Source organism: Maniola jurtina, chromosome 7 (assembly GCF_905333055.1).
Source record: "Maniola jurtina chromosome 7, ilManJurt1.1, whole genome shotgun sequence".
Classification (NCBI taxonomy): Eukaryota; Metazoa; Arthropoda; class Insecta; order Lepidoptera; family Nymphalidae; genus Maniola; species Maniola jurtina.
The window spans coordinates 7720052-7743256 of record NC_060035.1 but is presented as its reverse complement, the minus strand read 5'-3'; the positions used below and the strand labels follow the sequence as shown (position 1 = coordinate 7743256).

The following is a 23205-nucleotide window of genomic DNA, read 5'->3' as shown; positions in this document are numbered from 1 at the left end:
ATAACTCATTTTTGTTTATTTATATCTAATGTAAGGTAAAGGGGAAATAAACTGATATATATTATCATTATTGGTTTGTTTTTATTTATAAGACACTTCATGGAGTAACAATGTAAGAGGAATACTTTTGAATGGATTTCAAGGAAAACTTAAGGGTAACTTTGAAATTTAAGCTAGCATTTTGCACTAACAATTCAGGTAACATTAATTAATAACGCTTACTAATTTCACAGTATTATGTTATTAACATTTACGAAATGTTTTATAGGAAAGATGAAGAATTTCTAATGTGTCTTCAAGAATGTTTACAAAGAACTTATGTAGGTAATATACCTAATATATTTTTGAAATATTATCTGTAACTTCAATCATATAAAAGACTACTTTAGGACTTCTGATTCAGACTTTTCTTGTAAAAATATTCATTTTCTATTCATTTGAGTTGTTACATTTACATAATACGTAAATACGTAGTTAAAATTACACATTTGTTCAACGCCTTGAGTTCATTTGTACTTCTACTATACTATTCCTTAAAAAGTAGTTTATCTGCTATATTAAGAATCGGTTAAAACCTGAATAGAGAGGGGCCAAACAAGTATCTTGGAATGAATGGACAAATTTTTTTGCCAATCTATAAGTACTATTAGTTGTTATTAAAGTATGGCCTTGTTTTTAGATAAACTACGCAACATAACTGTACCTTACAGGTAATTGATATTATTTCTTTGTAAATCGTTACAAATGATTAAGCTCGTAGATACCATTGCACGGTTAATGTTTTAACTAGATGTTAGGGCTTGTATGAACTCTTCTCCTCTGGGTCCTGGAAAAAGTCTGGGTTTCTCTGATGTCCACTCTCATGTTGGTACCACTCTCGCAGAGTACCTAATCAACTTTGCGAGAGTGGTACCAGTTTTACTAATAGATAATATGGGCAAGGAAGGACAAGCCCTAAAGCAGAAACATGCCCAGATATGATCAGAACATAATATGAAAATGAACTGTTAAGGTAGGTGTTCATTGTCGAAATATATTAAAATCAAATTCAAACCTTAAAGCATTTATTCAAGACTAGCTTATGCTCGCGACTTCGTCCGCGTGGACTATACACGAACCCCTATTTTACCTCCTTAGGGTTTGAATTTTCAAAAACCTAAGAAATGGTTTTTGGATGTCTACGTCATAATATCTATCTGCATGCCAAAATTCATAAACATAAACTTAAAACTAAAGCTACGAGTTATAATGCTCTGGTACTTTGACTGCTTCTCTCTCTGCGTCGTATTCTTCATTGCTGAGGATCGTTGCTCCTTTTCATTAATCACAATGGTAGGAGTTTTCTTGGTAGGTATAATAACGCGGTGGATAACCAAATCCTTCCGCATACAACCTTGCTTTAGAGAACGAGATTTCGACTCTTAGGTACTTACAATTATTATTATATCGGAATATATTAGTAATAACGGGACCGACCAGACACATGCTCTCCGAAGCACGTAAGAAACGGAAATGCTAAGTTGGACCTAAAAAGTCAGTCATGAGTCATCCATCCAGTTACCGACTTGTCAACGTTTTTTAATAATCGCAGCGATTTACAGCCGTTGTCCCAATTACTAGGCCAAACGTCCCTTGACTGCTTTTAAACTAAAAAATCTTGAAAATATCAATATTGAATTCTTAATCTTCACATTACAAATACTTCTCAATATTTTTTGTACTTTGAATTTACAGCTATTGGCAAAATTTGGTTGTTTTGACATTTGAAATTAAAATTACTAACATACCAGTTATAACTCTTATTAAAAAAATCATACACTCCTACTGTGATATTGTAATGGTGATGGTAAAGGACTGCTTATTCTGTATTAACAATAAGGCACTGGGAGTAACATCAAGCACGATTGCGGTATGTTTTTACGTGAATCGATAGTAAAGTTGTGATTGCGTTATTCGTTTTCTTGCACGTATCTCTCTACTATATTTATCTAATCACAAAATCAAGGTTTCCTGATATAGATAAGTGTTTTAATTAGGTAGGTTACTAATTGAATGATTTATAAATTGTCTTGTTATCTAATAGGCTGATTAAATAAGTATCTGACTACAGAAATTGCAATTCCGTTAGTTAAATTCCCATATGGCTAAAACTTTTGTGTATGATTTGCATGTATTTAATTATTACTTATATTATTAGTTGAAGCTTTTGTTTGTTCCGTTAGAATGAGCTACATCATTGCATGTTTGTTTATTTAAGCCGAAAGTTTCATGCCTTTAGTTTGTTATATTTTCAGTAAATAAAATTTGTAATTTAGTATCCAAAATTTTTAATTAAAAAGTACTTCAATAAAATATATTTCGTATTGTGTGCAAATTGGAGCGTTTCGGGTTTCTGAACAATGTGCCAAAATTGCCGGTACAACTAAATCGCTGATGGATAATAAGCGATATATTGTTTTAATTATCTTAATCTAAAGGCACGTGACTTTCAAAATAACGCCTTGACTTATCTCCATGCATATCACGTTTTCTTTTCATTTTAGGTGTTTTCAACTTTTTTGGGTGCCCGATTGTTTTCTCGTTTAAATGACCCGTGGCGCATGAATCCTTGGACTCCACTCGCATCTTGAAAGCTTGCTAGAGATAATGGATATGCTCGCAATGATGAGTATTGTTTTTATTTATTAGTATTTATACGCTATTAGGTATACCGCACTGTCTTCTGCTACATTTTGTGCCAAAGACCGATAACAGGTTATAACATTTTTAACCGACTTCAAAAAAAGGAGGAGGTTCTCAATTCATCGAATCTTTTTTTTTAACACCTAGAATTTTCAACATATATTTTAATCTTCCGTAATTTTTTTTTGTCAAAGCAAACGGCCGGCCAGGCCATACATAGATTGGATATTAAGTTTTTTTCCATCTAACTTAGCGTAGTATCGTATAACCCAAGCAACTAAATGGCGGCAATAAGGCCTGTTTACTCATACATATTATGAAACATCCGTAGTGTATGTAAAAGAAGTTGTTACCAGAAATGCAAGAAACTTAGGATTTTTATAGCGCAATGCAGAACCAATTTGGTAAATGTGTTGAATAGTTAATAATAATTTGTCAAAACTTTTTTAATACTATTTCTTAAGCATTGTACCTATGCAATTCCTAAATAATACTAAAAAACTTAAGTATAAAAAATAACGTAATATTGTTATAACAGAAAAGTCGTTATGTCGTTCTTTCATTCAGAAGCTGAATGAAAGGACAAAGCCGAACTTTATTTAAAAAAAATGAAATACTTAATATTTTTCGTTTATGCCTTGTGTCGTCATCAATCGTCTTCCGTACATCGTGACGTTAATATAATAAATTATGTTATAAATAAGAGAAAATAATGACATTTATTTAATTATTCTTCTTAATAATTAATGTTTGCCCCATAAACTATCGCTATACAAAACATCACATTGTATTACTACAGTCCAAGACTGTACGGATGAGCCATGAAAAGCTGACAGACAGACAGGATAGTATGGATATGGATGATGGATTAAGTACATACATTTCTGGTAACATAATATTATACAATAGAATATACAAATCGCCACTAGCATTTCGGTTTTTTAGGTGCGGGTTGTAGTCATAATTTAATTAATTTTCATTAACTTGACATTGAATAAAAGAGGTCAAACAAGGCAATTATTTCGGTACTATTTTTGGAATAGCTACTGTACAACAGTTGCTGTATGGGTACTGAACAGCGCGATTAAATGCTTTTATATTATATATGTATAACATGCTATTTTATATTACTTAGGTATGTTAATTTTTAAATTTTCGGCTTTTCGTGTTGTGATATTTTAATAGTATAGCTTCTGGATATGGCTGTTGACGAAATGAATTGTCTCTAGGACAATGTAGAAACTACATTTACATAATTCGTTTTTTATAGTTTGTTTGTTTTAGGGTTCCGTAACTCAAAAGGAAAAAGGGAACCCTCATAGGATCACTTTGTTGTCTATCCGTCTGTTAAGAAAACCTATAGGGTACCTACTTCCCATTGACCTAGAATCTTGAAATTGGGCAGATAGGTAGATCTTATAGCGCAAGTAAAGGGAAAAATTCGAAAACCGTGAATTTGTGGTTATCACCAAAAAAAATTAAATTGTGTACATGCACAAATTAGTATTTTCAATTTTCAAAGTAACTATACCAAGTGGGGTATCATATGAAAGGCCTTTACCTGTACATTCTAAAACAGAATTTTATTTTATTTATTTTCATGCAAAATAGTTTTTGATTTATCGTGCAAAATGTCGAAAAATACCTGAGTACGGAACCCTCGGTGCGCGAGTCTTACTCGCACTTGGCCGGTTGTTTTGTTTGTTGACTTTCGTCTAATTCATCTAGAATGTTAGAGATAGGAAATACTTGTATATTTGTATGTACTTTGTTATTAGATTAAACTACTAGACAATAATAAGAAAGATTGAATTAGTCTTACATACAAAAAAACATTCCACGAGAAAGACAGAAATAACTAGTAGGTACTATCGTAATTAAACGAAACAAAAGTTTTTTTGGTTGTATATGCGTATAGTGCGCGACAGGTTAAAATGACAACCGTGGTGGAAACGCTCCGCTCACCCTCCCAGTGCCCGCGCTAGCTGGGGAGGGGGGGCGTCCCCCCGCCTCATACTCCGATTAGAATAGAATAGAATAGAATAGATTTTTATTCAAATAAACTTTTACAAGTGCTTTTGAATCGTCAAATAATTTACCACTGGTTCGGAATGCCGTTCCTACCGAGAAGAACCAGCAAGAAACTCGGCGGTTGCTCTTTTCAATTGTGCAATTTACAATAATATTTTATACTATACAAGCAATTGCAGACCCGCGCATTGCTGGAGCGAGTCAAATCCATGCTTTTTTATCATTTACATAATCTTCGATTGTGTAATATGCTTTTGCCAGGTGCATACTTTTAATGGATTTTTTAAACTTTGGTAAAGGCAAGTCTAATATTGACTGTGGAATTTTATTATAAAATATTACACTCATTCCCACAAATGACCTTCCCACTTTTCTGAGGCGGAGCGTAGGAGTTGCGAGCTTATTACGATTTCTAGTTGGCCTGTCATGGAAATCACCGATTTTTTTGTAGCTGAGGATGTTTTGTCGTACAAAAATTATATTATTGTAAATGTATTGAGAAGCTACTGTAAGAATACCTATTTCCTTAAATTTCTCTCGTAGTGAATCGCGCGGTTTTAAATTATAAATTGCGCGTATTGCCCTTTTTTGTAAAACGAAAATTTTTCCAATATCTGCCGCTTTACCCCATAGCAAGATTCCGTAAGACATAATACTGTGAAAATAGGCAAAATATACAATTTTTGCAGTTTCCACGTCAGTTATCTGTCGAATCTTTCTAACAGCGTAAGCAGCAGAGCTGAGTTTGCCAGCAAGTGTTGATATATGGGCGTTCCATTGAAGCTTTGCATCTAAAGTTATCCCCAGGAACACGGTGGTCTCCTCTACTTTCAACATATCATTATTTATCATTAATTTTATGTTATTTGTCGTCTTGGTATTGGGCAGTGCGAATTCGACACACTTGGTTTTCTTTGCATTTAAAAGCAAATTGTTAACAGTAAACCAGTGAGTGACCTGCGATATGGCTCTATTTACATCGTCATAATTATTCTCATTTCTATCTAATTTAAAAATCAAAGACGTATCATCAGCAAATAGTACAATATCGCAAGTATTTTGGACAAAATATGGTAGATCGTTTATATATACCAAGAACATGAAGGGACCTAGGATAGAGCCTTGAGGAACACCCATTAATGAGGCTGATCCGGATGACTTCACATCATTTACACATACTGTTTGTATACGATCACTGAGATAAGACGCAATAAGACTAAGCGCAGTGTCTTTGACTCCATAATAGCTCAATTTAGCTAAGAGAGTCTCGTGCTCAACGCAGTCGAATGCTTTAGACAAATCACAGAAAATTCCAACGGCATTCTGTGAGTTCTCCCACGCATCGAATATATGCTTTAAAAGCATTGCGCCCGCATCGATTGTTGATCGTCCTTTAGTAAAACCATACTGCTCCGAGTGAAGTAATTTATTCAAGTTAAAGTGCAGGAGCAGTTGGTTGAGCATAATTTTTTCAAATATCTTGCTAAAAGTCGGCAGAATCGAAATTGGCCTGTAATTATTTGGGTCACTTTTACTGCCCGATTTGAAAAGAGGAATCAATTTACTGTATTTCATAAGATCTGGAAAGGATCCTGACTCTACGGACTTATTAAAAATTAGAGCAAGATATGGAGCAACAATATCAATAATATTGCTGATTACTTTTACTGATATCCCCCATAAGTCTCCTGTTTTTTTGTACTGTAAAGATTTGAATACCTTAATAATATCATGTGGGGTAATTTGTTCAAACTTAAATAGTACACTGCACTCAGAAACATTGCCCCTAAGAAGATTATAGGCTTCTGTTGGCGACGAGTTAAGGGAACTAGTAGTGGTAACTGGGATGTTTCGGAAAAAGTCCTCAAATGTCTTTGCAATTTCTATGTCAGAGTCAGTAATGTGATTGTTAATTTTAAGTTCCAATTTATTATTATTTTCCATTTTATGTTTCCCAGTTTCATCTGTGATGATTTCCCAAGCTGCTTTTATTTTATTATCTGAATTAATAATTTTTCGTTTTATGTGAATTGACTTAGCTTGTATGCAAACATTTCTAAATAATTTTGAATAATTTCTTACATATTGAACAAAGGCTGGAGTAAAATTATATTGCTTTTCTGCATACAAGTCAAACAGCTTATTCCTACTTTTATAAATGCCAACAGTAGCCCACTCGCTAAATTTAAGATTTTTAAACAATCTTTTTTCTATGATTTTAAAAATAGAATTAAATTGGGAATTTATTAAGTTAAAAAAAGCATTATACAGTTCATCCGGACCACCCTGTGTAAGGTCAAGTGAAGGTAAAGTGAATAAAATATTATGTTTGAATTGCTTTACTTTTTTTGTAGTGACTGGCCTATACTTTACTACTTTTATTGTATTTAGTTGACAGCTGGGAACAGATATCATTTGTCCACAGTGGTCGGATCTAAGATTGGTGATAATGGATTTTTTAATAATTTTACAATCACCAAAAATGTTATCAATACAAGTAGCTGAAGTTGCAGTTACACGTGTGGGCTCAACAAAAATGTTTTCTAAATTAAAACTTTTAAATAAGTTAAGTAATCTATCTGTAAAGGAGGTGTGAAGTAAAATATCAATATTAAAGTCTCCACAAATCAATAATTTTTTTGATGACCTACATATCCGCCTCAGTGCCTCCTCCATGACGTCCTCAAACAGAGAAAAGTCACCTGAAGGAGGTCGGTATGCGCAAACTATAATATATCGCTCCAGCTCAACACAGGACAGCTCAATAGTGCGTTCGACCGAAAGATTAAGAATGTCTTTTCGTTCCTTGTAATTAATGTTGTTGCGGGTTATTATCATAGATCCTCCGCGGATAGCCTTCTTTCTTGTGAACGCACTTGACAATGAATAATTTCCAAGATTGACAATTAATTGATAACTATTGAGCCAATGCTCAGTAAGGCATAGAATATCAATATCTAATTTTTTTATAAAAAGTTCAATTTCATATTCTTTTCCAGACAAGCCCTGTATATTTTGGTGTACAAGATTAATAATACAGTGCTTGTCTGTTGTATCACTACTTAGTTTTAAATTTTGGCTATCTTTGCCGGTGAGGCTCTGTATGTTTTGATGTACAGTATTCATCATTTTTGCCATCTCAACCTGTCGCGTACCTACTATACTTATTTTGATTTCCATAATTATTATTAAGAACCACGAGTATTCCTATTTTATTGTATTTATTATTTAAATCATAGTTGTTTAATAGGTTTTGCAGACCAAGTGCGTTTAAAATTATTAAATAAGTTGTCTAGCAAATACATGATCTTAATTTTTTAATTACCACAAAAAAATTAAGGGGAATACAGAAGAGGTTTGTAATAATTATTATTTATTATTGTGAATGATATTGTTCTAAATGTCCAAACGAATGTTTTCACTTTCATTTTACAAAGTTATTAAAGTTTCTGTTGTTCTGAAAATATGAATAAATGTATCGACACTATTTTTACGCTACGAATGACGAAATGGCATGACAATGGCGTTCCTCACATGTACCTATTTTTATGTATATTTTAGGGCACTTACCTAATTTTTTAAACTACTTACCTACCTAATCGAATTATGATTAAGCTGATTTTTTTGTGGTAGTTAAAAATTAGTGGTGTGTAATATACCTACATATTTGCCTTAAAATATCTTTAGTCTTTATAAATATAATATGTGTATTATTAACCAAAAAAAACCCTTAACGGATAGATGTCACGAACCCTAAGCAATGAGAAATACCATGAGAGAGAGAAATACCACAATAGAGAGAAAGACAACCGCCCGGCTAGCATGGGCAGTAGATAAAAATTATATCCCCCGATTATATCCACTGATGTCATAGAAATCAGTGGATATAATCGGGGATATAATTTTTATCTACTGCCCATCTGTTTGTATAACCACGTATCTAACAAAAAAAAGTAAAAACATTTTAGACTTCATCATCACCAGGTGAGAGTACAGCCATCTGAATAAAAAAACCTTTATAAAAATTGCGATTTTCCAGCTAAATTAGTCTAAATTTTTGTATTTTATGTAAGACACTAAAATATTAATTTGTTAGGTTTTTACGGTTTTCAGCAATTTTATTATATACAATAAAGATAGGGGGTTAATTAATACACAGGTACAAATATATAATTTTACTTTGCTGCTTAGAATTTTGATAGTCTTTTAGTTACCATTACATCTTTTGATTAGTTTTTAATTGATAAATAAAATACTTAATTATATTACTAATTACCATTTTAAAAGCACATTTTATCAGCTTTTGACTTTTTACTATGTATTAACTACATAAAAATCATCTACTTAAATAAAAACAAAACAGTATTTAATAAAATCATGTGGACAAAAACACCACTAAAGATTGTTACAACTTGCAAACTAGGTATACTATTCTTCAGGATTGAAATTGTTCCCGCTTTTAACCCATATAATATTTTATTAATTGTTATGTATAAAGTGAAATATAACACTATAGTCAAAAATGTATAGTCCATACAAGACGAGTTCTCACGCGTTAATTTAACTCGATATGTCAATGTCATGTCAAAAGTACGGTTCACCTTTGAAATAAGGACTAAAATCGTATTTTCGACAAGACGACTGACACATAAAGTTAAAATGGTGCGTGAGAACTCATTTTGTACGCATTATATACAAAATTATCATCCATTCAAAGAAACTATACATCTAAATTATGTAGGAAAAGTGCTATACAATTTCGTTTGTGGTTTTGTTTAGAATGGGTTTCTGCAGAACACAGTATTAGCATAGCGTCCTCTTGGTCTTCGTTGCACCCGCCGGATTCGGTGCTCGCTACATAGTGAAATCAGAGCTTCGTCAGAGAAAGTACTCTACTCCTGTTTACTTGTGTCCAGGATGCACAATTTCTTGCAAATCTCAAACGGGAAATCCGATGCTCACGTAGTAACTTAAGGGCCTTAGCTGGTCGACTGCGTATGTTGGCAGCTAGAAGCCTTCTCCTCACCATCTATAGTCTATCTTGAGCTCCCTCTACTTTATTTTTTTCTAGATCTACATAGGTAGATACTCTTGGAGTTCCTTAACGCTTGTCTCACTAAAAAGCGGTAGTCCCGCTCAGTGGAACCTTATGTCGCAGATCCTTGCCTCTTCTGAAGAGGTCCTGTTTCATGGTATTGAGACCAGACCTTTCTATCAAGCTATTTCATGTCGGCAACACGTTTTATACATTAAAGCTCTGTAGTTTTAAATTATTGCCAATTAAAGAAAAAAATCAAAACCGCCCATTTTTTAAAACAAGTGTAGTTAGATGGGAGGGCTATTATTTAAATGATGAGACGTCTTCTGGGCTGTGGGGCGGGTTGTAGAAGGGTGACAGCGACGTTGAGTTCCTTGATTTTTACGTCGACTGTCACCCTCCCATCCTGCGCCCTCACGAGCCAATTTTACGATGTAATTTTTAAATCTTAAATGTAATAGGTACATAACATGCATTTTTTTTTTTTTTTTTTTTTGTTGACGCTGGGGAATGCATTTACGCATCCCCCCCCGGAGGGAGGGTATGTGGGACTCGCCGGCCGAGAGGCGACCGGAATACCCACTAAACCCCAGCGGCGCTACTGCGCGTCGCCTGGCGACTGGGTCACGGGAACGGCCGAAGCAAACAACCGCGACCCAGCCAGCGACGTCTGCCAAGGCAGACCCTCCACCGGGGACCTGCTCGGTCCCCATCGACGCACCTACGGGACGCACCAACGAAGTGCGTCCCCCGACCTTGGGACGTGCACGTCGCTCGCGTCCCATCCTCCGCTTCATCCACTGTGCCCTCTGCTAGTCAGAGGGACACGCGGAGAAACCTCCCCCCCTGCCAGGTCATTAGCCATAGCCAACAATATCTCCGAAGAGAAATTATTAGCCATGTTACCGGGGCGCACCGGCCCGAACACTGCTCTTCCCCTCGGACGCATCCAAAAGGGACCAGCAGCATCCAGGCACACTGGGAGGTTACCTGGCTGGCGCCCCACATAACATAACATGCATGCCACTGTACAGTATTGGGTGCAGATAGCGTATATTGCAGGTTTGGGTGCTTTGTGTATTTTTATTTTATTAAACTTTTAACTTTAACATATTACCTTTAAAAAAGAATTTTTTTAATAATAAAATAATCATGCGTAAAAAAAATTGCTGCAAAAAAACATTTTATTTTAGGACTGTCAAACGACAAATCGTTTGAATTGAAAAGGTTGTGAAACATAATATTATGATTTAAAAGGTAATTTCATGAGTGCTGCTTTAAAAAAGAAGACAAATGATAATTTGACGAAATAGTTATTTTTTGTGCAATATTAAATTGACATAATATTTTATTTGTTATTCAATTTCAACATACAATTTGTGAATATTAAAATAGGTAAGGATAATATTGCGAAAATGAGATAGGTATATCTACTTGCTGATATTGCCCGGTATGCGTTGCAATGCGATTTGCGCCCTTCTTACCTGTATGTCGATGGTCTGGGCTGGCACTACAAAAAGCCACTAAACAAGAAAAGAAGATGTTGATAGTACTATGCCAGAAATGTCCCAATAACTGTAAAGTTACAACTCAATCGGATGATCAATATGCGAACGCATAGGTAACGAACTCAAACAATAAACATACATCAATAACTTTTATACTTAATACATATAACTATTCAGACTAACCGTGTTTCCGGAGGGGCCCTAAGGAGGTTAAATATAACCCACTTCGAGTCAATTCACGTTGGCAGTGAATTTAAGCGAAATTCTAAAATTTTACATAGCATATTAACCTCTATTTCCAACATGTAAAGCACTTTCTACCGAGAAAAAAATTGCGAATGCGCGTGAATTTTTGTCGCGTAGTTTCGACTCGCTTCCAATGTGAATGGACCCTTAGGGGATGAATTTGTAAAAATCCATAGTTGGTAGGTACTCATCTACGTTATAAGGAACTCCTATGGAAAATTTCATCTTTCTAGACTCGCCTGTTTAAGCTGTGCATTATTTGCCTGTCTATTAGGAATTTCACATGTAGATTGGTAATGTTTGCAGATAATGGGATCTGTGGTTAATTCTGTTGTACGCAATCTTTAAACTAAAATGATAGATTTAAATGTATTGCTATCCCTTTCACAGTGCTCTCTGCGAAAAAGAGAAATTTAGACCTATCAATTTATTTTAGTTTAGAGATTGTGTATAAAAGTATCAGCCACACTTTCAGGTTTTTAGTAAAGCGATGTGCTGCCACAATGTGTGAAATGTCTCCTTGAAACATTAAATATAATACACACTTAAAATTACTCTTCTATAAAGTACTGTAAAGCTGTTATTTCATTTATAGGTATTTATATATTTTTTTATTAAGACACATATTTGTGATAAAATTTTGTATAGAAAAGATTAGTAAACATTTCATTCTTTTTTCGTGTTTGGCCATTAAAATTATTATTTATTGTATTGTTAGCTTACAAACATTCCACTTACTCAACTTTTACATGAATAATGTATGTACTTGTATTTATATATTGTTCTATTTAATAATATAAATTGAATATAATATCCTAAGAGAGATTATCTGAAGGGTATAATATATTTTCCGAAATAAATAGCTAAATAGGAATTGTTTAAGGTGATATATACACTAGCTATTCTTATAACAGATATATCATTAATGCAATAGCCACTAATTGAGCGATATCTAAAAGTAATATTATTCCATCACAAATGTTAGGCCTTAATTTAAATACTTGTTAATGTATAACTTATAGCAATATTTTTGTTACTACTAGTAAATAATTTATAAACTTGTATATTATATTGAATTTTAGAAATAAATATAGACTTAAAAGACAATTCGTTTATAATTTTCGAAAATTTATTATGTTATAATGCCCAATATATATTATGACTTAAACGCAACCATCACTATTATCACTGAATTTGTGGTACTCTTGTTTTAATAGTTTCAGCTATTAATGATTTCATTATTTTTGATTTATTTAACCAATTCTACGCATCTTAAATCTCTAGACTTAAAATCTTAATTAAGGAGAAGTAACATCATTTATGGGTATGGAACGAAGTTGTTCAAAACGATCATTAACTTAACTCTTGTAAAGAGTTAAAAATGAATAGATTATCAAAAATAAAATTAGTGATAATATTTGTCACTTTAAGTTTAATTTTAACTTGCACAGATCAACGGGATCAACGTGTCTCGTTGTATAGGTAGGTATAGGCAAATAAATATGTTTTTTTAAATAATGGATTGTTAAAAAACATATGTTACATTGAAGCCATTTTAGGAACGATATGAAGCCGCGTCATATCGTTCCTAAAATGGCCGCCGACTTTTCTGTGACAAAGCCGACCTGAGCGGCCCCGACCGGGTTCGCTTATTTTGCTCTGTACCTATTATCCTTTACAGTTGCAAATCTCTATTGGTTCTAGTGACTAACCTGTGCAGTAAAACGCACACTGCCTAGGTATCTTAAAATTTGCTGTTGCGTAAGTTTGTCCATCAGAGCCCAAGAAGATTGTGACAATTTTACGCACTAAAACCGCGTGCGGGCTGACAGATGAATAAAAATTCAACCTTTAAGAGAAGTGTATTCCGAGCACTCTCTATAAAAACCGAGTTTGATTTCTATTTTGCTTTTAACCAATCCAACTCAATGAAGTAGACACGTTTTACACATTATTTTTTTAAACGAATCTTCATCTATGCTAATAGCTGTGTTTGTCAGATTCACGTAAAAATATATTGTTTCAAACATACAACGGACTCAAAGATTTTCACTGAGATCTGAGAAACCACAGACACAGATATTAATTTGTAGAATGTGTCTACATCGAATTTGATTGGTTGAGAATCAAATCCCGTTTGAATGGAGCGCGCTCCGAATACACTTCTCTTCATCTATTAATACTTGTGATATGAACGTGACTTGTCCAGCAATCTCAAAGCAGTTACATTGTTTTAAGGTGAGACCTGTCAGTTCGGACGTGACATAACAGATGATGAAAACTTCAGGTTTTATATCACTAACATCCCCTTTTCATTTCAGTGAACAGAGAAGCGGTACCGAATAGCCAAGAGCCAGCCAACCCCCGGCCGCCGGAGCCGGCGCGCCCGCCGCCGCCTGCGCGCCCACCCGCCGCCCCGCACTACCACGCGCCACTACCACAAGCACCGCCCACTTCTGGAGGCCTTTTCTCTTCAATCAAAGATGGCGCTGGAAGTTTTTTGAAAAACTTAAAGGATACTTCGACTAAAGTAATGCACACGGTCCAACAGTGAGTTTCCGACACATTTTTGTTTTTTGTAAATTACATGAGGCGTTAGTATTTACACTGGATTTTTTTAAATTTTAGATCCATAGCGCGCGCAGATTTGGATATAAGTTATATAACAAGTCGTGTAATAGTGATGTCTTATCCCTCGGAATTGTTGGAGAGTGCCTATAAAACTAATCATATTGAAGATGTGAGGGTAAGTTCCGCCTTTGATTTATTTCTAATGTTGAATCTTTGAGTTTGCGGTGGTTAGCTTAGTTATTACTTATTAGTTAATATGAAACTAAATATATCTTTGTGACCTTCCAATAGGTATAAATTATTTTGATCGACACTGGGTCACAGTTTAACATTCTCTTACATTGATTGGGATTGACATAATAGGTGCACTGCACGCGCGTACGTGACGCTGTAAATACTATATTTTAAAAAAAAAGTAGCGAGAAAGGCGGGTCACCTGGTGTAAAGTGATTACCGCCGCCGCCGCCGATTCAATAGTGAAGTGGCGAGGGTGGAACTCGATCAAATAGTTCTGTAGCATACTTTCAGATATACCCTACCCTCAAAATAACGAAATGTCTGCTACTCAATGGAACGAAAAACAATAAACGTCCACCGCGCGCATGTTTTGCTCCATAGAATGGCATACATTTTGTTTTCACAGTGTCCCGTCTGCATGCCCTTTTTTCTTCTGCGAAGGAAAGAAACCTCTTATCTTCTGCCTTCTGTCCGACTTGCACGGACTAAAACAATCTCTAGTTGTCTTCGAGGTCAGCACGGAATCGCATTGCGTTACTTCGTGCTGACCTTCTCGTTGTTATCTCTTCTCCTTTTGTCTCTCCTGTCTCCGTATCATTAAGCCCCTTAGCATCTGGACGTATCTTTTCTCGCGTGTGCACGCCCTGGGCGCTTGCTATATCCAGTCCCTTATGTGAGTAACTTGTGAAACAGATGTACCTAGAGAGCCATCACCCGGGCGGTAAGTACTGCGTGTACTCGGTGCACGACGCGCGCGCCCGCTTCCCGCGCCGCCAGCTCGTCACGGACACGTCGCTGTGGCCCCTGGACGAGCACCGCGCGCCTCTGCTCGCGCCCTACTACGCGCTCTTACAGCACATGTACCAGTATTTGGGGAAGGACGACAAATCTGCACTTGTGATCGCTTGTCAGGTAAACATTTCCATTTATGTTCGTTTATTTCATTTACCTAGCAATCGCATGAGGACTTGCCCCCGTGGTAATTTCGAAAAATCCAGTCCTATTCCTTGTCCACATTATAAAGGGAACCTCTGTGCAAAATTTCAGGTTTCTAGTTCCAAAGGTTTGGGCTGGGCGTTGATGAGATAACACTTTTCTTTTTAAATATTTATTTAGATAATAATGCATTTAAAGTAAAAACTTAAAAGTCAATAGAGATATCTCTATCTGTCAACTATCGCCTGCAATTTACGGTGTGCAAAGAAAACATTTTGCACAGGTAAATAACAAAACGATTTTTTTTCGTTCTAACTTTTAGTACTTCCTTCAAAATCTATTAAAAATATACTGAATTAAAATACCAGCTAAGACGTCCCAACATGATCCAAAGTCATTCTTGTTCTTAGTTTGACCGTATATCCCGCATGTTTCAGTTTTTTACAAGTAGCTTTGCCTTTGTAACAACTATCAACGTAAGATAATAGGGACAGGGACTCCTCAATGCCTCAAAGTAAGTCATTCGAGTTTGATCTCGCTTGACTTGCCTTAGAGAATCATTTTCATTTTCGTAGGACGGTAAATCGAGATCCTGTATGTTGCTGTGCGGTCTCCTAATGTACGCGAAACTGGTTACGGTGCCGGAAGATGCCCTGCAGATATTTGGCGTGAAGAGGGCACCCATCAACATGCCGCCCAGTCAACTCCGATATCTGTACTATCTAAGCAATATTATTAGGTAGATATTAACTTGTGATTGTGTGATGTGTATTTTACGCTACTTTGCGTTTTCATCACACTAATATTATAAAGGCGAAAGTTTGTGTGTGTGTGTGTGTGTGTGTGTGTATGTTTGTTACTCCTTCACGCAAAAACTACTGGACGGATTGGGCTGAAATTTAGAATGGAGATAGATTATACTCTGGATTAGCACATAGGCTACTTTTTATCCCGGAAAATCAAAGAGTTCCCACGGGATTTTGAAAAACCTAAATCCACGCGGGCGAAGTCGCGGGCATCGGCTAGTAATTCATAATCTTTATATGATAAAAAAATCTAAGAAAAAGTAAACATGGTTAACATAGCAAAGTCACTTGCTCCAAACTAGGATTCCCCATGCTATGAGAAGCCAATCTTTCGCCCAAATATACAATGGGCGCCTTCATCTAAGGACGGTGCTAGGATGTATCGCGAGACATGAGTGGAAGCGCAAAACAGGATGACTGAATTTTTTTTGCGTACCCTTTCCAAATGGAGTCTCATAAAATAATCGAGGGTTGTTCCATCATATTATCCCGATTGCTTTGTTTAAATTCGCAATTGATTCATTTAGTAAGATGATATTTTATACCTTTCGAGATAATATGATACAGCTTGCAGTATTGTTTCAGACCAGAACCAATTCTCCCGCATTTTAGGCCTGTGTCTTTGGTTTCTCTTACCGTACAACCCGTGCCACTGTTTACTAAAGCGAGGTATGTATAATTATTAAGGCCTGGTCAAACAATGCGTGGCGGCAGCGAAGGATAACGGCCATTACATTTGGCAACAGCATCTCCTAAAGACTTGCACATGGTACAAGGAACTGTTTAAAGCAAGTTACACTGCGTAGTTGCTACGTAGTGTGACGTGCTTTAAACTGGCTGCCGTCGCGGTGTGCGTGACCAGGATTTTAAAGAAATTGAAAATATTTTTATATTCTGATTTACTTTTTTGTCATTTTTTGTATTTTAGAGATGGCTGCAGGCCGTTCCTTGAAGTTTTCAATGAAGATAGACTGATCTCACCTCCATTAAGAAGTTATGAAAGTATGCACATGTACAACATGGCTGAAGGAAAGGTATAAATAGTATAAAGTAAATTTTGCGAATAATATTATCAGTTTTAGACTTCTACCATCCTCTGTATCCTGAAACTCGATTAAAAATATTCGTCAACTTTTAGTGCATAACATAGATCGCATATGGTCAACAAGAAGTGTGTTTAAGACGCAATTAACTCGAGAAAGGCAAGCGTTCTTCGAGTCTCCCTATTTAAATATTAAGTAAATGTTACATTATTAGAATGATATCATCGATTTCTGAACTAGAAACATGTTTTGTCCATTATCAGGTAACTCTACCCTTGGACAGTACGGTGGTGGGTGACGTGACAGTAGTGCTGTACCACGCGCGCCAGCAGCTGGGGCGTCTACAGCGCGTGCCCATGCTGGCCGTCGCCTTCCACACCGGTTTCCTGCGCTACGACCAGCATGTCATCAAGTTCACCAGGTACCAACTGCGCAGTGATCCGTTCTTGTCTATCATCAGGTAGCTCTGCTGTTGGACAGTACAGTTGGTGGGCGACGCGTGCTGTACCCACCAGCAACTGGGGCTGAATATATTTTGGAGAGTGTGATTGGAAGCGTTCCGATTTTGTTTCGAAAAATGTAAAGGAGACTCCGGGCGAGCTTCCAGCCCTATACGCTTGGCTAGGATTTGGAATACTCTTCCGAGATCTGTGTTTCCTACTAATGTAATCCGGGTATCTTTAAAACGGGCATAAGGTAAGTTAAGTGGGTACCTTCTAGGCAAACGCGTCCCATCTTAAGCCACATCATCATTTCCCATCAGGTGTGATCGTGGTCAAGGTTGTGCCTGTAGAGAGTAAAAGAAAAAGTGTCCACAGCGCGTGTCCTGACCGTCGTCAAATTTACGTTGGAAGTCTTTGATTTGCCGGGATAAAAAGAAGCCTATGTCCGATTCCGAAATGCGATCTATCTCTACGAAATTTCTTAAATCGGTTCAACGGATATGCCGTGAAAAGATAACGGACAGGCAGACATATTCTTTTGCATTTATATTAAATGGGTGTTTCAGGTCAGAAATCGACGGTATAGACGAAACAAGTGCAGTGAACGAGCATTTCTCCTCCAACGTGTCGGTGGTGATCAGCCTCGTGGTGCAGAACGGGGAGCGACGCAAGCCGCGTAGCGACATCTGGGAGGAAGATCACTCCTTCCCCATTCGGACACCGGACGTGCTGTTCTCTACGACGCTGGAGAGAGATGAGACCATTGACAACTTTGGTAAGCTATATATACGTTTTACGAGGGATGTGTGACGTAGTTATGACAGTGCATATCAAACGATTGTGACGACCTCCCAGGCGCAGTGGTAAGCGCTGTGGTCTTAGTGGGAGGTCCCGGGTTCGATTCCCGGTAGGGGTTCCAAACCCCTACCGGGAATTTTATAATTTCTAAATTTCTGGTCTAGTCTGGTGGTTTCGGGCGTGGCTTGTTACCACCCTACCGGCAAAGCATAGCGATTTAACGTTCCGGTACGATGCCGTTTAGAAACCAAAGGGCATGGGTTTAATAAAAACTGCCACACTCCTTCCAGGTTAGCCCGCTTCCGTCTTGGACTGCATTATCACTTACCATCAGGTGAAATTGCAGTCAAGGGCTAACTTGTATCTGAATTAAAAATGACTCCGATGGAAAAGCACCCCTAACTCCGGCCTGTTATAAATCAGTTAAAAATCAACATTCTTAACATGTCGTCCCTTAATGATGAGTTCCAGGTGAAAAAATGGGATTACTATTTTGTTCTATCATAATAATTATTATTAATGTTATGCATTTTAGTACAAAAATATATTGTACAGTAATAGCTAGAATACGTTTTTGTACTTTATGATGCTTGAAAGCTCGTTGTATTGTAATTAATTGTTAATTAAAATTGTATGTTTATGTATTTATGCAGCTAGTCTACGAAGAAATCCACCATTGCCTTCTTCAAGTATGTTATGTAGCTATTTATGTGTAGATCTAGATATAGTGTGTATTTTATTGATGTCTTGTTTTTTGTCCTAACTCAAGTGTACCCATATTTTCTAATACATTTGTTATTTTTTAGCTTCTACTTACACAAAAAAAACTAAGTTCTTGCATGTTGCATAGCAATTTCTTAGTTATAATTTTTGGATTTCACTAATCATCCACGAAAATATCTGGAACGAGATTTATTGAATTTGGGATATTGACAAAAAGTTATCATCATCATCACCGCACTAAAATGAAAAATAACGATACAAAATAACTAGTCTATATCAATATTGATGGAGTTGTTTGAGTTTGCTGCTGCCGTCATACGTCGTGTATTAATGCGTCCGAAATAAGAATAGGAAGGCCATATTATTGCCTATTTGACAACTGTCACTTGAAAATGACAATGCACATAATTATTGATGTATTTCGACATTATATAACTATAATAAGCTCTATAAAATCCATTGAAAATATATCAAAAATATATTTCTAGCTATGACAGCACAACTTAACGGATTTTTCCCCCTATTCTTAATTCGGGCGCTGACATCTTTTTTAACGGAGTTCAAAAAAAGAAGAGTTCCTTATTTCGTCGGAATCATTTTTTTTCATCTGTTTTTTACGACTATTGTTCTAGCATTTCCATTCCATCGATCCACAGTTACCGCGGACTATCCCCCAAAAGAGCCCGAGAAACGTCCCCCGCGCCCCGCGCCGCCCGCTCCGCACCGCCCGCCGCCCCCGCACACAGACACACAGGGCCCTACTACGAACACAGCGGATTTCTTAAACCTCGCCACGGAAAAACAATCTCAACAGGAATCCAAGCCAGCGAGTGAAAAATTGAAGGGTCAAGACTCATTCGACTTTTTCGGCATGATGGAAAAACCGGCCGACGAATCGTTCGGCGATTTCCTGAGTCGCACTGGCAACGTGACGGAGAACCCACAGGTAATCCATATTAATATTATAAATGCGAAAGTGTTTCTGTCTGTCGTTCTGCCTGCTAGCTTTTCATGGCCCATCTGTTTAGCCGACTTTAATGCAATTTGATACAGACATAACTTGCATCAGTTTTGAAAACCATTATTTCTACCGAATGTCTTAGTCCTGGGCACCATCTATTTGATACAGTGATAGCTTACATCTCTAAAATGGATATAAATTTTTAATAATTAAGGTTTTGTAAATTTTTAATAATTAAGGTTTTTTAATATATTTAGACAAAATATTTTCAGCCTTTTTCGTCGGAGTCGATCTTCGGGGACCTTCCCGCGCCGCCACCTTCCACGTCAAACGTCGTGAATTCGAGCGATCCTCTCACCTTCGATCCATTCGGGTTGAACGATCCGCTGCCCAAGCAAGAGCCATTGCTGACTCCGCTGATCAAAGAAGAGGGTAAATTTACGTGTAGCCTATTCGGTTGTATAAAAAATTCTACAATGAACTAAATTAACAGGTTAAGACGTTCCTTTTCACGTTGTTCTTTGCGTTAACAAAGAAAGAAAACTAATTTATTCATCTTGTGCAAGTCACATCAGTATAAACAAACCAAGTAAAGGGATAGCGCCGATCTTAGACCTCATTTCGTTCCGTTTAAAAGTGTAGAACCAAACAGACACCACTGCCGATTGCATGACAAATGTTTGACAACTTTTTAGCTAGCTTTTATTTTAGGTAGCTTGTTACAATTTTCTCTAATTTTAAAATAAATAAGTTGCCTATGTTACTCAGGAATAATAATATGGCCTACTTATGGTGAAAGAATTCCCAAATTCAGTTCAGTAGTTCCAGAGATTATTTCCTACAAACAAACTTTACCTCTTTATAATATTAGCATAGGAGTATATGTATTGATTTTCTTTAGTGCGGCCACAAAGTATACCAACGGAGCAATCCCAGAACAAACGGGACCCGTTTGCAGAGCTGGGCATGTTGGGCGCGGGGCTGGCCAGCGCGACGCCCGCAGCCACGCCGCTGGTGACGCCGCAGGCCACGCCTCTGGTCACGCCGCGCGACTCGCCCGCGCACACGCCCGCGCACCAGCCGCACACGCCCGCGCGCTCGCCAGCGCATCAACCCGATTACAGGTATAGACTAGAGTTAAACGATCACCCGTATGGCCCCATGTCTAACCTCAAGGTTATATTCTTCTTATTTTTCCATTATAAAATTTATAATATATAGATATTTAATATCTATGTTATCTCTCCTCCTTGTCTCCTTATCTTTGTATGTTTCCCTCCCTCTCCTTGGGCACTTACACAGCCGAGATCCCCGCTGCTGCTCCCGTGTGGTTCCTGTCTGGCACCTGCACGCTCCGAGCTGATTCGCCTCTTGTGCTAATAGTGCGCGGCGGAGAACTACAACCGGCTAACCGTAGCCGATTGTAGCTCTCCGCCGATGAGATGAGGTCGTGTTACTGTTTTAAAGTGATTGATTTGATGATTAAAGATACGCTGCTTATGAGACGTTGACCCCGGTCAGTAACTGGATGGGTTGGACCAACTTTGAGTTCGAACTGTCCAAATTTGGCCGTTTCGATTCCACCATGCTTCATTAACCTCTGTTAACAACCTTTTAAAAAAAGAATTGAAATATCGTTCTGTTAGTCGAATCGTATGCGGAAGGATTCGGAAATTCCCCGTATTATTATTTTAAGAAAACGTTTCCCATTATATAAATTATAGAAAAGGGTCACAGCCCTTAACAATAAGGAATACGATGCAAAGAGAAAGTAACGAATTTACACTCTTCATACAGCCGAACCCACTTCGAAACAGCAAAGCCGCCTACCGGGCCCGGCCAAGAAGACAAGGGCAAGAAGCCAGCGGACGTGTTCGGCGACCTACTGGGCAGCCAGGGCTACGAGTTCGCCAAGCGCGAAGCCGGCCCGCGGACCATGAACGCGATGAGGAAGGAGGAGATGGTCAAGGAAATGGATCCGGATAAGTTAAAGATTCTCGATTGGGTGAGTAACAAACACGAGTCGCGATGATCTCTTTTGTACTATGCACTGGATAGGCCAATGGGTCTAACTACATTGGTGTGCTTTCAGTTTGCGTTGAGGTCAGCCGTCATCTAAGCTGCCGGAAGCAATGCATGCGTCGACGCATGTACCTATTAACTTAGATTACAGTTACGCGTGTTGCGTGTGCGTCACAAACGAGAGAGAGTTCGTGTATTATTGTGTAAACTACAGGGTTTGACGCATGCGTTGGCTTACACCTGGGAAGCTAGCGCATTCTTCTAATGCAAGTTGCAAGCGCACCAGTACTTAGATTTTTTTTTGACGGGGAGAGGGGGATCTTAAGATACCCGATCTCTTTAGGATGAGATCGGGTTATGCTGGGTGGTGTACCCATTTGCAGGGCGTGTACCCATTAAAACTTCCTTTGTGGGAGGAGTGTACTTAGACCTATTCATTTGGAAAAGACAAGTCGATTCAATGATCTGTGCGATGGATAACTTTGCTAGCAATAAAAATAGTTATTTATTTAAACTGAATATTTTACAGACTGAGGGCAAGAAAGCGAACATCCGCGCGCTTCTATGCTCCTTGCACACTGTGGTGTGGGACGAGTGTCGCTGGGCGCGCGTAGACATGGCGCAGCTGGTGTCGGCCGCGGACGTCAAGCGCAGCTACCGGAAAGCATGTCTCGCTGTACATCCGGACAAGGTAACTCTACAGCAATATCCGCGCGCTTCTCCGCTCCCTGCACGCGTGGACATGGCGCAGCTGATGTCGGCCGCTGGTGAGCAACGTTATCTAGTGTCCAATGTGTGGCTACCACCACACGGACAAGACAAGGAGGCCCTGAAAACGCTTTGTCTGATGCCATAACTTTCCGGATTAGCGTTCTTCCATCTTTATTTTATTTTCATTTTATTTAAGTATCCTAGGAAAATCAATAGCGAAATATTACAATAGATTTCTTAGACGCTAATTACAGAAAAATGGCCAGTTACAGATAAATCTTAGACCGCATAATATCGCATAGTAACACCAGGCCAGCCGAGACCGCAATCAAGAACTAACTCATGGTAGAATTTTTAAAAATGTTTGAACCTGTACATTTACCTGTTACCGCAACAGAAGCTATGACGCGTCGAGTGTGTATAGATAACTTTTGGTTGTAGGGTGCGTG

At 37.6% G+C, this 23205-nt stretch overlaps 1 protein-coding gene and 1 long non-coding RNA gene across 3 annotated transcripts in view; both read left to right on the top strand.

Annotated features, from left to right (window-relative positions):
• The window catches only part of LOC123867012 (cyclin-G-associated kinase), a 32802-nt gene that overhangs the window by 6628 nt on the left and 2969 nt on the right, over positions 1-23205 (top strand). Inside the window, exons 6-19 of one of the 2 annotated variants that reach the window (XM_045908846.1) lie at positions 13827-14055; positions 14134-14251; positions 15007-15225; positions 15825-15988; positions 16641-16724; positions 16984-17089; positions 17362-17519; positions 18108-18316; positions 18993-19028; positions 19719-20008; positions 20296-20455; positions 20925-21147; positions 21821-22028; positions 22575-22736. In XM_045908846.1, coding sequence (XP_045764802.1) covers positions 13827-14055; positions 14134-14251; positions 15007-15225; positions 15825-15988; positions 16641-16724; positions 16984-17089; positions 17362-17519; positions 18108-18316; positions 18993-19028; positions 19719-20008; positions 20296-20455; positions 20925-21147; positions 21821-22028; positions 22575-22736 — 2366 coding nt within the window. The remainder of the gene's footprint in view (positions 1-13826; positions 14056-14133; positions 14252-15006; positions 15226-15824; positions 15989-16640; positions 16725-16983; positions 17090-17361; positions 17520-18107; positions 18317-18992; positions 19029-19718; positions 20009-20295; positions 20456-20924; positions 21148-21820; positions 22029-22574; positions 22737-23205) is intronic. The other variant, XM_045908847.1, reaches the window with a different exon arrangement.
• On the top strand, positions 1922-3983 carry LOC123867018. Its single transcript, XR_006796311.1, has 2 exons — positions 1922-2170; positions 2544-3983. It is a non-coding gene; the product is annotated as an uncharacterized LOC123867018 (long non-coding RNA).